Genomic DNA, 14,411 nt, shown 5'->3' on the forward strand with positions numbered 1-14,411 from the left:
GATGCCTTGGGGTGCTGAGACAAAGGCAAGACAGGGCCGCCCAGGGCAGGCAGCTGACACTCCCCCCTCCCTGCACAGCCTCCTATCCGCGGTGCCCAGCTCTCCTCCCCAGACTGTCCACGCTGCAGTGTTCTCTCAGGAGTCAGCTGGGGGGGGGGAGTGTTAATAACAATGGTAGGGTGCTTGTCTTGCACATGGCTAACCCAGGTTCCATCTCTAGCATCCTTATGGTCCCCTGCATACAGAGCCAGGGGTAAGCCCGAGGCATCGCCAGGAGTGGCCCCCAAAACTAGACAACAAAACCAAAAAAAATGAAATCAGCTGGTCCTTGGGGCCGGAGATTGTACAGCTGTTAGGGCACAGGGCTCCCTCCCGACTCACATGGTCCCTGGAGCAGCATCGCATCCTCAGGCCCTGGCACTGAACCACAGGTCCAGCTGGCTGAGAAGTGCTAGTGGAGTCTCCCAGGCCTCCTGAGCACCGTTTGTTAGGGAGACACCCCCAGGAGGAAAAAAACAGCAACAACAGCTGGTCCTGTCCTCCTATAGAAAGGAGCCCCTCGGGGCTGGAGCGATAGCACAGCGGGTAGGGTGTTTGCCTTGCATGCAGCTGACCTGGGTTCGATTCCCAGTATCCCATGTGGTCCCCTAAGCACCGCCAGGAGTAATTCCTGAGTGCAGAGCCAGGAGTAACCCCTGAGCATCACCAGGTGTGACCCCCCCCAAAAAAAAGAAAAGAAAGAAGCCCGGTGACCCAGAGAATTAGGCCAGTGTCACATAGGCAGTGCTGAGCACCAGGACGAGGGCGCTGCCTCAGGGAGAGCCCTGTTGCCCATCTGTGCCTGTTTGTTTCCAGCCCAGACTCAGCCCTGCTGCCTCCCAGCCGTGTCCTTCTGCTAACTAACTGGAAGTCTCTCTTATCGCCTTGGTACAGGATACACTGCAGGGACACCGTACAAGGTCCCGCCGACCCAGAGTAACACTGCTCCACCCCCCTACTCCCCATCACCCAACCCCTATCAGACGGCCATGTATCCCATCAGAAGTGCCTACCCCCAGCAGAATCTGTATGCCCAGGTAGGTGCACTCGGACACCTGAGCCCACCTCTGCTGCAGGTAAAGGAGTCGCCGGCTGGGGCAGGGGGGATGGGCGAGGAGAGGTGGTGGTTCTGGCCGCCGTGGAGCTGTGACTTGTGACCTGGAAACACTAGTTTGTTCAGTAGCCTGTACCCTCCCCACTCCGCCCCTAAACTCAGAATGTCGGGGCTGGGGATCCTTGCAGACCGTCTGACTTAACCTCTTTTTACACAGGTAGGGAAACTGAGAGCCACAGAGGAAAGTGACTTATCCAAAGTCACACAGGCGCTGGTTGTCATGAGAGAACTGTATATGTCTTGGGCCTTTTGACCCTGACTCCCACACTTATCCTTCCTGGATAGAATCTTAGCTGAACAGGGGTGGGACACGTGTCCAGACTCTGACACCGGTTCCTGGTATCACCTCAAGCAGGTGAATGCTTTCTGTGCCTTCGTGCCTCGGGGCTCTGGGCTCGAGAGAGCCTCTTCATCTTCCTCTGTGCACACGGGGTGGGAGTGGGGGCAATTCTGCACTAAACAGAAGTGATTTTTTTTAATTTTTTTTTATTTTTTGCTTTTTTGGGTCACGCCCGGCGATGCACAGGGGTTACTCCTGGTTCTACACTCAGGAATTACTCCTGGCGGTGCTCAGGGGACCATATGGGATGCTGGGATTTGAACCCGGGTCGGCCGCGTGCAAGGCAAACGCCCTACCCGCTGTGCTATCGCTCCAGCCCCACAGAAGTGATTTTTTTTTTTTATATACGTATGGGCTTTATTTTTTATTTCTATTTTACTATTGAGGTGATGTGTTTTACAGTGATGTTAATGTTTATGCTTTTGATGAACCAAGTTACTGTACTCCACCACCATCGCCAGGTAGAAAGTCAAATTTTTCAGGAGGAGGTTGAGTCCATTTTCCTTGTTGAGGGGGTGGCGCAAGGCACACACAGGGGGCTCTGCACTCTGTTCACAGACCCCTGCACTCGCCCCCGTGCATTCTGAAAATCCGGTCATTACATATCAGAAACTGTTGACGACCCCGGGACAAAGGTGAAGCACGGCCCTGCCATCTCCTTGACCCAAAGGTCAACTGAAATATGGTCTGGAGCCTCGAATAGCAGCGTGTGACCCAGGCAGCGGCTGCCTCCCCAGATCCTGCTCCCCACCTCATCTTTTTTGTCTAGACGGAAGCAGATAGTAAGCCCTAACTCTCAGGGACCTCTCCTCCAGTCTGGCCTTGGGCACGCTGCTGTACACCATCAGTATTTGAAAAGGACAGAATCAGAACTTGGGGGGCAGAGCTGTCACCCAGGAGCAGGCAGGATAGTACCTTCTGTTCCAGACCAGCAGAGGCCCAGCTGGGCCCCCACCCATCTCTGGGCTTGTGTTCCTTCAGGTTGCGGGGGGAAGTAGGCTCCCTCTCTCCTCTCTCGCCCTGGCACCCAAGTGAAGACCGCAGAGTCAGGTCATGGGCTGAGCTCATGCTGGCCCCTCACCGCCAGGATTACTCCAGAGTGCAGAGCCCGGGACAGCGTCTGAACGTTGCCGGGTGCGTTCAGGAGCTCTGACAGCTGTCGCAGTGCGTGACTGTGGCCTCTCTCCGCAGGGAGCCTACTACACACAGCCCGTGTACGCTGCTCAGCCCCACGTCATCCACCACACCACGGTCGTCCAGCCCAACAGCATCCCCTCCGCCATCTACCCGGCCCCTGTTGCTGCGCCCAGGACCAACGGCGTGGCCATGGGCATGGTGGCAGGCACCACCATGGCCATGTCAGCAGGTGAGGGCAGGTGCTGTTTCTGTCCCCCAGGGACTCTTGACAATTTGGAGCCCAGTCTAGGTGTTGACAGTGGCTCAGCATGAGAAATCCCATGGCCAGAGGGTTCTGGGAACCCAGGGGACACCCCTCAAAATGTGTCCTCAAGGGCTCAACAAGCTGAGCACCGACTTTGCGCTCAGGAGGCCCAGGGTCTGTCCCTAGCACTCAGGGCCTCCTGAACACTGCAGAGCTTGGCCCCCAAACTAAAAATAAATAAGTAAACAGAGAATTTTGCTCTCGAGGATCAGGAGGGTGCCGCTGAGTAGGACCTGTTGAACTGGCCCTTCAGGGGAGAGCAGAGGCGAGCCAGAGGGATGAAGCGGGAAGGCAGTTCAGACAGAAGGAGCAAGAGTGGCAGATTCCGCAAGCTTAGAAGACAGGCAGTAGAGCTGAGAGGGTGAGCAGAGCAGTTGGCACAGGAAGTGAAGAGGTTCGAGTACCTGTCAGTAACAGGAGCCAGCAAAAGAATTTAAGCAGAGCCCTGGCAGCTAGGAGGTCCCTGGGAGCCTGTGGTCAGAGGAGAGAGGAGGATGCTAGCACTCACAGCCACAGGATTCTGGAAAACGAAGGGTACCAAGCGTTGCTGTTCTGCAGGCAGTGTTATACCCGAGGTCGCCATAACGCAAGGAAAAGCCGAGGCGCAGAAGGGAAGAAGCCAGAAGTTTATCTCATCGCGATGAGCCCAGGGATGGCGATGGGTCATGGGACTCTAACCCATTGAACAAATGATGCAAAAACTGAGGTCACATTTGTACTCTAAAACTACACTCCGTAGGGCTGGAGCAATAGCACAGCGGGTAGGGCGTTCGCCTTGCACGTGGCCGACCCGGGTTCGAATCCCAGCATCCCATATGGTCCCCTGAGCACCGCCAGGGGTAATTCCTGAGTGCAGAGCCAGGAGTAACCCCTGTGCATCGCCAGGCGTGACCCAAAAAGCAAAAAAAAAAAACCAAACTAACTACACCCCGTAGTATTAATTGAGATCTGACACGATTCACTATGGTTTTACTTATGTTTCAAACAAGATACCGTTTACAGACTCACCTCGATAAGGCTTCACTTCAGTTGCAGCCATGCCTCTCACAGGAGCAAACTGTCTCTGTACGTAGCCATCAGACCCTGGGTTGTCAGTTCTAGGGCCTGTCAGGCATTGACACAGCCAGCATGATAATTGCTCTTGAATTTTAGGGTCTGACTCTGACTCTTTTAACCCTTCCTTGGTCCAGCGGTATGTGGACGATATATGTCTTCTTCAACTACATAATATCATAGCAGATTACAACAAATAACTTAAACCAGGCCCCAACAGTAGGGGCCTCAGAGCCTGTCCAGTAATGAATGGCACACCAGAGGAGAAGCAGGTACAGGGGTCCCCGTCCTTACCCACTTGGGGTTTTCACCAGGCAACAGCCCAGCGCCCTTTAGAAACATGGAGGATGGCAAGGGAGATGCCAGGGGAAGAGCAGAATCAGGGAAGAGTCTGGATGAGCATAAGAACAAGAGGGCCGGGGCCGGAGCGATAGCACAGCGGGTAGGGCGTTTGCCTTGCACGCGGCCGACCCGGGTTCGATCCCCGGCATCCCATATGGTCCCCCAAGCACTGCCAGGAGTAATTCCTGAGTGCAAAGCCAGGAGTAACCCCTGAGCATCGCTGGGTGTGACCCAAGAAGCAAATAAATAAATAAAAAATAAAAGGCCACTCTAAAAAAAAAAGAACAAGAGGGCCATGAAATACATGAAATATCACTCGCGGTTCAACTTCTAAAGAACCAGCAGAGGGAAGAGAGGACAGGGATGAGGTGGTAGGAGGGGGCTTATTCTTCCCCTGCGGGGTTGCTGAGGCCTCATTCCCCTGAACCGGTGAGGAAGCTATTGCTTTTTGGGCATCGGGGCCCAGACCAATGAATACTGGTTGTTGGGCCCAAGGTCCTACCCTCAGGAGCAGCTAGGTTGGTGGGAACGTAACCAGGCGAACCTGCAGTCACAGACAGGAAGAGTCTGATGAGAACCAGCCTCGTGCGTCCCGGAGGCCTTCCTGGAGATCAGCTGGCGGGGAGGAGGCGGGGAGGAGCTCTGCCCCTGAGGCCGTGCTCTGTCCTCTTCCGCCCTGCGACCCAGCCTCCCCTCAGTGTCACTCTCTCTGGATCTGCAGGTACCCTGCTGACTGCTCCCCAGCACACCGCGATTGGGGCTCACCCTGTCTCCATGCCAACATACAGGGCCCAAGGGACCCCCGCGTACAGCTATGTGCCCCCACACTGGTAAAGCCTGCCGTCCATCCAAGTGAGTGGGGCCCTGCAGGGGGCGGGGAGGCTACCTCTTGTCCAGCAAGACCAAGCGGGCAGGGGTGTTCCTCAGCCGCCTGGCCCCAGGGTAGCTCAGGTAGCTCTGTGGCAATAGAGCGGGGAGGGCACTTGTCTGTTTGGTCCCTGGCCCCACGTATGGTCCCTCGAGCACTGCCACGAGTGATTCCTGAGTGCAGAGCCAGGAGTAACCCCTGAGCACCCCTGGGTGTGGCCCAAAAACCAAAACGTAAAAGGTGAGTGGCTCTGGTTTCCACATGAGCGCAGATCTCAGCAGCACAGCTTCACCCGTAATAGCGAAGTTGGGCCCTGGACTCCGGCCGAGGCCTAAGAACTGCACTCGCTGCTGCCTGGCTCCAGCCCGTCCTCCTGGCTGCACAGGGAATCTCACTGCAGTCGGCTGTTGGCACCACCTTGAGCAAAGCCCTCTCCCCCTGCCACCCCCAGCCACGGGGTGCTGCACAGCCAGCCTGCAGCTAGAGGAGAGCTGGGCACTGGGCAGGAAGCAGCAGAAGGCTCAGGGTGGGCTCCCAGGGGCTTCCTGACGTGACTCGTGGTTTGTCCCTGTTCGTCCCCAGATCTGGAGTCCCACATTGTATGCAACTACTCAAGTCTTACACCGGTGCTGGAGCAGCTCCCTAGCAGCACCACCTCTACTTGCAAGAAGAGAACGGAAGTGCAAGGGTCACTTTATGCATCTTTAGTGGTTTTTGGTTTTAGCTTTGGTCTTTTGTTAAAGCTGCTTTTTCTAAACACCCTCTCCCACTGTCTCCCCTTTGGCCGCTGCCCTTCCAGTTCTGCCCTTCCCCCTCCTTCCTGACCAGGCACATTCCCTCAGCTCTTCTCTCCTTCCCCGAGTGTCCAGGCCCCAGGTACCCCAGTCTGGGGGCAGGAGAGAGTGGGGCATGTTGTAGTGGTTCAACAGAAAGTTCCGTTTCCTTTGCCCAGCAGAGCAGACGTGGCCCTGTCCAGAGTCAGCACTGAGCTCTGGAACCGGCCACATTCTCTGGGAGATTCCTTCTTTGATTTTTCTTCGGTGAGATTAGTTTAGGCCATTGCCATGTCTTCTCACAAAATATATGTCTTCTGAGAACCATTGCAACAGACCAAGAACAGAACCACCTGATTAGGTAGGAATATTCATAGCAGCTAACACCCTGGACTGACATCCTGGGAATACCAGATTCTTATTTAGGGAGATCTTGAGGGGGCTGGGGGAGGGCGTTCGGGAAGATGAGGGGAGAGGTCAGTGTCTGCTTGTGGTCAGGTCTGTGACCACATAGTCTGGGCCTGGGCCCTCTGATTTGCACAGTAATGCTAACTGACCTGGCATTTCCTCAGACCTGCCAGCAGCTTCCTGGCCTCAGATCCCAGCCTCTAAAGCCTCAGAAGACCTGGGCCACATCAGCTCCACAGACCCACTCCTGATGAGAGTCGAAACCTCTGGCATATCTCTCCTCCCTGTGCCCTTCCTAACGGGCTTGCCCGTTGGTCTTTGGGACTGGCAGACAAGCCAAGGCCTTGGTTACTTATGCCATCCATGGCCAGAGTGAAGGTACCACATTCCAGGGGGATGCTGGCGGCTCTGAAGGTCAGGACAGTGAAGGAAAAGCAATAGCAATAAACATTTCATAGACTCATGGGCCTGAAGGGACCTTAGCCATCATCTCATCCATTCCCCTGACTGACAGCTGAGGAAGCGGAGGTGCAAGAAGAGGACAGACCTTCCCTAGCAATCCTGGAAATTAGCATTCAATGCAGCCTTCCTCTTCGAGGGGCAAGTGACCAAGAGAAATGTAGCTAGGGACGGCTGGGCTTGGTTTCTTAAAAAATTAAGTCAGCAGCGCCCACACCTGGTGAGATCTGGAACACTCTCTGGGCTTTTGTTTCTCTTCTTTATCCTCCACAAATGCAGCCAGTGGGCAGAGGTCACAGGGGGCAGATGGCAGGAACAGAAATTGCAAATGAAGAACTAGCATTTGGAAATTCTGTGAAGACATCTGGATCTTTACCCACGGCCCAGCCCCGGGAGAAGAGGCAGGCAGGCGGGCTGCAGCAGAGGGGCCCAGCTTTGGGGCAGCAGCCCTCGTCTGACAGGGAGAGGACAAGGGTGGGGCCCCGAACGCCTGCTGAGAGCAGGGACACTGGACAAACGAGGTCTTGATAATATTTGGGACTTTGAAACGACTCTTCATTTTAAATTCATGCAAACTTGGACATACATATCCCTATTCCTACCTCCGTGTCTCCTAAAGGAGGAAAGAAAGAAAAAAGTCCGGAAACGTCTGGGCTGGAAGGACCCCAGAGGCGATTTGGCCATTCCTGGGAAGGCAGAACCCATCAGCACCCTGAGTCCAGACCCAGAAGGGGGCCGCCTTCTTGGCCTTCCAGGGAACGGCAGGACTGGGAGGAGGAACCAGCCGTTCTAAACAGTCTGCCCTGGGGCACTGAAGAGGCTTCATTTTAAAACACCATTTTCCAGTGTTAATCTTTTTTTTTTTTCCCCTCCCAAATGCCTCCTCCTATTCTCCAGTCTGTAAGGATGGATGAAGTTGGTTTTAGATTATGTCATTCATTTTTAGAAAAAGCCAAAATAATCATGGCAGTCATAGGAAACCATTGCATTCGTCACGTGCTTCATACATTTCAAAGCACTTCACAGCCTTCAGACTATCACAGTGGCTCTAGCCACCTGACAGTGAGGTCACTGGGTCTGGAAGGCGGGGGGACCCCTGGCACCTGTGGGGGGGCTGGGGCTGAGTTGCTGGCGAGGAAGAGGAAGAGACCCGGAATGAACAACCTGTTACTTTTCTTCTTTCTGCACGAGTAACACCTCACGTTTCACAGTTCACGGACCGATTCACACTCCTCACCTGGTCTAACCTGCATGGCCGATTGTTCCTCCCGTGAGACTGGAGAGGAAATAAACGTTGTAGAAAGGCAGAGTGACTTGTCAGTAAGAGGCCCACATCCCACCGGTCTGCTGCCCCTTGCCTTCCAGATGGGCCCTTGCCCTCCCTCAGCACTGCCTGGTCCATAACTCAAGGTCAGAGATAGGCCCCCGGCGTGGGGAGCACAGCATTGGAACCCCGATTCTGCTGGTCTTGCCCTCTTTCTTTGACTGAGATCCACAAGCCTGGCCAAGCTTGGGGGGGTCACTGCAAAGGGACTGAGCTCAGGAGGACAGGGGAAGTGGTGGGCACCCCGGTGGGAGTTTGTCACAGTGTCTATCAGGGGCACTGTGGGTGTCATCCAAAGAATCTGAATGGCCCAGTGGTCAGTCAGACCTAGGAGACGGCCCTGTTATTGCAGGAAGGTCACAAGCCCATGTGACAGCCCTGTCACCGACCTGTCTCCCTACCCCCAATTCTGCTCCCACCATCAGCAGCCAGCTAGGCCCCTTCCACTTCTACCTGACGAACTGTCCTCAGCCTGGGGCCTAGGAAGTGGGAGCACCCCAAAGTGGTAAGAGCCTGAAACCTAACCTTTCTGCCACGTTCTCCCCCCCCCCCCCCCGTTTTAATGTCTTTGCCCTGAGATAGAACAGTTGCAGCTGCAGCGCCTTGTTCCCGCAGTCCCCGCGAGTCCCCCTAACCCTGACTGCTGAAAGGGCACGCACCTGTCCAGTTCTGCCCTGACAGAGTACTTAGATATTGCCAAAACCCCTATTTTCTAGATTTGAAAACAAAACAAAACAAAACAACAACAAAAAAAAAAAGAAAACCTGGAGTCTCAGAAAGCTTAAGAGATTTGCCAAAGTTCTCAGGGCTCAGAGCATAAAGAGCCAAGATTTGAAAAATTGCCCACTCAGATCCCCAACTCTCCTCCAGATGGCGCCACCAAGGCCCAGGAAATCTGTCCCCCCAGCTGCCGGGAGAGGGCCATTTGGGGCCTTAGGGACCCAGAGGCATGTCTAGCTAGCAGCTCACAAAGCCTGATGTCACTTAGGACACCTCGGGGCCCTGGTGCGCCCCTGCTTGGAATTGGCACACTGAGGGGGCCTGGGCCACCCTGATGGCCAGAGACACGCATGTGACGCCAGTGCTGCTGGCTGTCCTGTGAGATGAGTTCTGAAGACATTGTGGCCCTCTCTCGACCCTAACTCCTGCGGGTCGTTGCGGGTGTGGAGTCCCCTCGCCCAGCCACACGCAGGGGCTCGCTCTGTTCTGGTGGCCTTCAGAGAGACAGCAGAAAGTAGGGCAGCCCTTGGTCAGCAGGTTCTGCCACTCACCCAGCAGACGGCCTGGCTGGAGTCCCAGCTAGGCACTGGCCGAGTCTGGGTCTCGGTGATGTTGGCACTGGCCTTCAGACTGGAACTTCGATGTGTCCCCCTGGCATTCTGCCTCAGTTGCAACTGAGTGAAAGGATACGGAATCTGCATTAACAGCCGACAGGCCCCCGAGAGCTCGGTATTCTGCAACTTGCCAAGCATGGGACTCGGGGAGGAGCAGGCGAGGTGAAAGGTGGGGTTGGCTTCAGGGGAATTCAGGCCCGTGTGGCCTCCAGAAGCAGACCCCAGGAGAGGAATCCCTGCCGGCTGACTGACCTGACTCCGAAGCCCCCTCTGGGGACAGCTGGTCCTTGACCTGCCACCTTCCCCGGCCTAGAGAGTTTGCTTCTGAAATGAGATGTCACAGGGCCCGGCCTTCAGAATTTCTAGCAGGCCAGCTTTAACATTCCATATCCAGCCTTGCCTGAGCCAAACTTGGGTCCCCCCTCCCTCAGTTTCTCTAAAGGGTTTTCTGCCTTTCGTGCTCTGGAGTCCAACCCAGAGGCCATTCTAGTGCCTGCGGGAGGGGTGTGTGCCTTCCGGAAGTGACCAGAACTAGAGCTTTGCAGAGTAAGGACCAGCCCTGAGCAGTCAATGGTGGAATCCACTTTGGGCCTGACCAGCATCTTGAGGCTCCAGCCTGCCTCCCTCCTCAGACCAGAGTCAGGAAAAGGGGGAGCTCATGTGGCCGTTTACCAGTTCAGTGGGGAGTACCAAGTTCCTCCTGGCCAAAGGGGAAGAAAGGCCCGGCCTGGAGCAGCTGGGAGTTTGTGATGTCCTTGCCCCATTCCTGACTCAAAGGAATCCCTGTTTCCTGTCACGTGACAGGAACCTGTTCTCATGGCATGTAACATCCCTGTGAGAGCGCTGTATATGATTTTGTATTTTTTAATTCATTTTAATCCACAGGTTGGAATCTAATTTTTAAATTTTATTGGAACTCACATTTAAAAAAAAACATTTAAAATAATAAGAATAATAATAAACTTTTGACTGGTGTCTTCCAAGTAGTTTGACAAAGAACTTAGAGGTGTTTTTCAGAACACAGCCTGGAGTATCAAGGTTGGAAAGCCCCATGGCCTCGCTTGTGTGTATGAAATGTAAATCTGGTTTTGTTCTATTGTTTTGGATTCTTTTGGGCTTTTGTTTAGTTTTGTTTTGAAGATCAGATAGTGATCACTCTGAAAGATTGAAGCCAAGAATTTGTAACTATGATATTTACTGTAAGCTGTAGAACATTCAATAACTATTAAAAAAAAAAAAGTTTCCAAAAAAAGCTGACGAATGGTTCTTGGCGGAGGGGACACGAGACCATCCCTGAGCTGGAGGTTGCCTGGCTGCTCCCCCAGTTGGTTCTAGACAGTTCACCAGATACGGTGACCAGTGACACGATGCTGCCTGTCCCCACAGGCCACATGAGGCCGCCCTGGGTTTCGGCGTTGGGCAACTTTGGCAGTGCCTCTGACCAGACTGAGCTGTGAATCGGACAGCAGATAGCAAGTGCCCCGCGCCACCCCTGCCCCCGCCCTGTGGGGAATTCACTCTGTTCAGCACCACCAGTCAGTCCCATCAGCCCCGTACAAGCAAGTGAGCAGGGCAAGTACCTGGGGCAGGGCCAGGAGAGCAAAGGGCTCCATGCAGGCTCCCTCTGTGTGCCCCAGACTTCACCCCTGCCCCAAAGAAGACAAAGGGTGGGGGGGGGGCAGAGTTGGCATTCACACCCGATCTGCGGTGAGGCAGAAACTGGCTTCAAGCTTCTGTGACAGGCAGGAAGCCAGGAGGGGCTTGTTGGCTTGTGGTCCCAGACAGTGAAGGGAGCTCAGGCGCTGTCAGTCTTACTTCGTCTTCCCTTGGGGCCAAGGTGCAGCCCCAGTCTAGCCCCATTTTCTCCCGGGGTGGCCACTGGCCCCACCCAGGCCCTGGCCCTCTTGCCCCAGGGCCTCATGGGAGGAAAACAAGAGCTGGAATGAAAACGCAGCTCCCCAGAACTCCATCCCCCCACACCACCCTTCTTCCCACCTGCCCTTGCTGCTGCGGGGCGGGGGAGGGTGGACCACATAGCCATAGGCAATGCCACTGAGGATTGGGGGCTCAAGCAGGAAGGCACAAACTGGGCACAACCCCTGCCTTTCTGACCCATGGGAGTGACGACCAATAAGCTCAGAGCTCTCCTCACGGTCACGTGCCTGTTCCTGCTGGTCCTGTCACCTGCCCCTGCTTGTGCTGCCAGGGTTGACAGGAGCAAGCCGGAGGGGCAGGCCAGGGAGGACTCCGGGAGAGGGCAGGCTGATGGCCATGGGCATGGACACATTTGTTTCCTCTGCTCCTCCCCGCTATGAGAGCTGGACTCAAGGCTAGAAGTGCACCTTCCTCACCTTTCAATAAGCAGAAAACAGGGTGGATGGGCTGGCCTGGAGGGAAGCGGTTTTCTACCCCAGAGATGTACCCCAGTGCAGACGGGGTATACCCTATGGGAGCTGCCTGGCATCTGTGTGCCTCACAGGTGTCTGGAGACTGAGTCAGAAGGGTCGCACCCTGAGCCCGGCTTTTGCAGCTGAACAGGATCCAGGCACATCTCTTAGGGTGCACTAGTGATGACCACTAGTCCCTGCCAGACCCCGGTTCTCAACTTTGGCAAAGTTAGGTGTTCTAGAAAATCCTTCTAGTGACCTCCTTCCCTGTTTCTTTTCCTCTCCTCACCTGGTACAAATAAAGCCTCATCTCAAGGCTTCTCGTGAGCCCTTCTCTTTCCTTCTCACCTGAGAAGCCCCTGAAATGCTCGTGGGAACTAGAAAGATCGTATCTCAAAGCACATCCCAGCCGTTACTACTAGACCAGGCCCCTTTATTTTATTTATTTTTGCTTTTTGGGTCACACCCGGCGATGCACAGGGGTTACTCCTGGCTCATGCACTCGGAATTACTCCTGGCGGTGCTTGGGGGACATATGGGATGCTGGGAATCGAACTCGGGTCGGCCGCATTCAAGGCAAACACCCTACCCGCTGTGCTGTTGCTCCAGCCCCTAGACCAGGCTCCTTTAGCCTTTTCCCTTGGTCAAGCCTCTGATAGTCTCTTCTAAATGCAGCCTCCCTTCCATCTTCAAAATTCTAGGGCTGGAGTGTCGCTCAGCAGTTGAGCACTTTGCCTTCTATGTGTGAGGCCCTGGCTTCAATTCCTGGCACCAGATACCTGCCCTAAGCAACTGCCAGGAGTGGCCCACACTCCTGAGCTCAGAGCCAGGAGTAAACCCTGAGCACCGCGGGGAGTGGCCCCCAAACACAAAAACAGTTAATCCAAAAGAACCCAAAATTTAAAACCCTCCCTCAGCTGGAGAGATGGTACAGAGGTGAAAGCACACTAGTCCCAGGTTGATTCCCTGAGGACCACCAGGGGGCACTCCTGAGCAGAGCCAGGAATAGCCCCTTCAAACTGTCAGGTGTGTTGCCCCTCACCCCTACATAAGTATATTTTTAAAAAATGTTAAAGCCAGGACTAGAGAGCTTGTAAGTAGACAGGGCACTTGTCTTGCATGCAGCTGCCTCGCTCCTCAATATCCCACATGGCCCCTTGAGTCCCTCCAGCAGTAATTACTGAGTAGGAAACCAGGAGTAACACCCTGAGCAATGGCAGGTGTGGCCCAAAACACAGCAACAAAAAATTAATCCCCCTCTCCCCAGAGCACAAGGCCCCCCAACTACCATCCAGCAGTCCGGCTTCTACAGGGGACTGTCCCCTCAAATCCAACTGGACCTAGGCTTTTTCTCACCATCACCTTGACCCATGCTGTGTCCCTGTGTCCATACCCAGGAGACACAGCGGTCTCATGACCCTGCACCGCACCTGGCTCATGAGCCACCTGCTCCCTGTCCTCATGCTTCTCTGCCTTCCAGAACACTCTTGGCCTCCTTCCCACGGCCTGCACAGCCTCCCAGGGACATTCCCTCCTGGCCACTGTGATATCAACGCTGGGCTCTGTCCCTTGATGTTCCGGGCCTGCCTGGGGCTGTGCCACTGACGCAGCAGGGCTGCTCCTGGCTCTGGTCCAGCTGGCTCAGCTGACCTGATCCTCTGCCCTGCCGTCCACTGCTGCCCTCCTCACTCCCCCACCCCCAGTTCTGAATGGTAGAGCCCTCAGGTGGCAGCAACGGTTTTCCTGGGAAACCAGTTCCTGCGACTCCTTCCACCTCCCACAGCGGCTGAGGGAGTTTCCAGCCCCCGCGTCTCATTCACCCTCCGCCTTCCTCTGCTTCCTCTGGACCAGGCTCTGCGCTGGCCGAGGGTGCCGTCAGCTGCCTGCTCCTAGTTTGGGGTAAGATGTCTCTGGTGTTGGGGCCGGAGCGATAGCACAGCGGGTAGGGCATTTGCCTTGCACGCGGCCGACCCGGGTTCGATCCCCGGCATCCCATATGGTCCCCCAAGCACCGCCAGGAGTAATTCCTGAGTGCAGAGCCAGGAGTAACCACTGAGCATCGCTGGGTGTGACCCAAAAAGAAAAAAAAAAAAGATGTCTCTGGTGTGCTAAGTGTACAATGCACCTGGTTTTTAGATAGTGACTTCAAGTACATCCTGAGATCATCAAGGTTCGGCGCACCCACTTTTATTATTTCCTGCCCTTACTCCCGCCCCACCTTCTCTCTGCTGCCACTGAGAGTGGTGCTGCGGGGGCCCGGAGTCACACCCAGGCCTGCCCATGGTACATTTCCACCTGTGGTGCTCTCTAGGTTCTGCCCCCATTTTTCAGGTGTTCACATATGCCTGACCTGCAGTGTGGTCAGAAGTCACACACAGTACCAAGGGGTGCAGACAACAGAGCTGCCAGGTGCATCATGTGAGACACCAGGGACTTACACTCTTAACCATGTGCTTACAGGGCAGGTGCTTGGTGCATCTGCATTGCTCCCCTGGCCCGGCCACTCTCCTTCAAAGGTGGCTTCTAGAA

The 14,411-nt window shown here is 55.0% G+C and overlaps 1 protein-coding gene across 3 annotated transcripts in view; it reads left to right on the forward strand.

Annotated features, from left to right (window-relative positions):
* Nucleotides 1-10,351, forward strand: part of FAM168A (family with sequence similarity 168 member A) — a 187,170-nt gene extending 176,819 nt beyond the window's left edge. For all 3 annotated transcript variants that reach the window (XM_012934934.2, XM_055141780.1, XM_004618202.2), the window contains 4 exons: nt 934-1,076; nt 2,685-2,859; nt 5,051-5,181; nt 5,780-10,351. In XM_012934934.2, coding sequence (XP_012790388.1) covers nt 934-1,076; nt 2,685-2,859; nt 5,051-5,163 — 431 coding nt within the window. In that variant the 3' untranslated portion in view covers nt 5,164-5,181; nt 5,780-10,351. The remainder of the gene's footprint in view (nt 1-933; nt 1,077-2,684; nt 2,860-5,050; nt 5,182-5,779) is intronic.
* Nucleotides 10,352-14,411: the final 4,060 nt, after the last annotated feature.

Source organism: Sorex araneus, chromosome 6 (genome assembly GCF_027595985.1).
Source record: "Sorex araneus isolate mSorAra2 chromosome 6, mSorAra2.pri, whole genome shotgun sequence".
In the NCBI taxonomy this organism is placed as follows: Eukaryota; Metazoa; Chordata; class Mammalia; order Eulipotyphla; family Soricidae; genus Sorex; species Sorex araneus.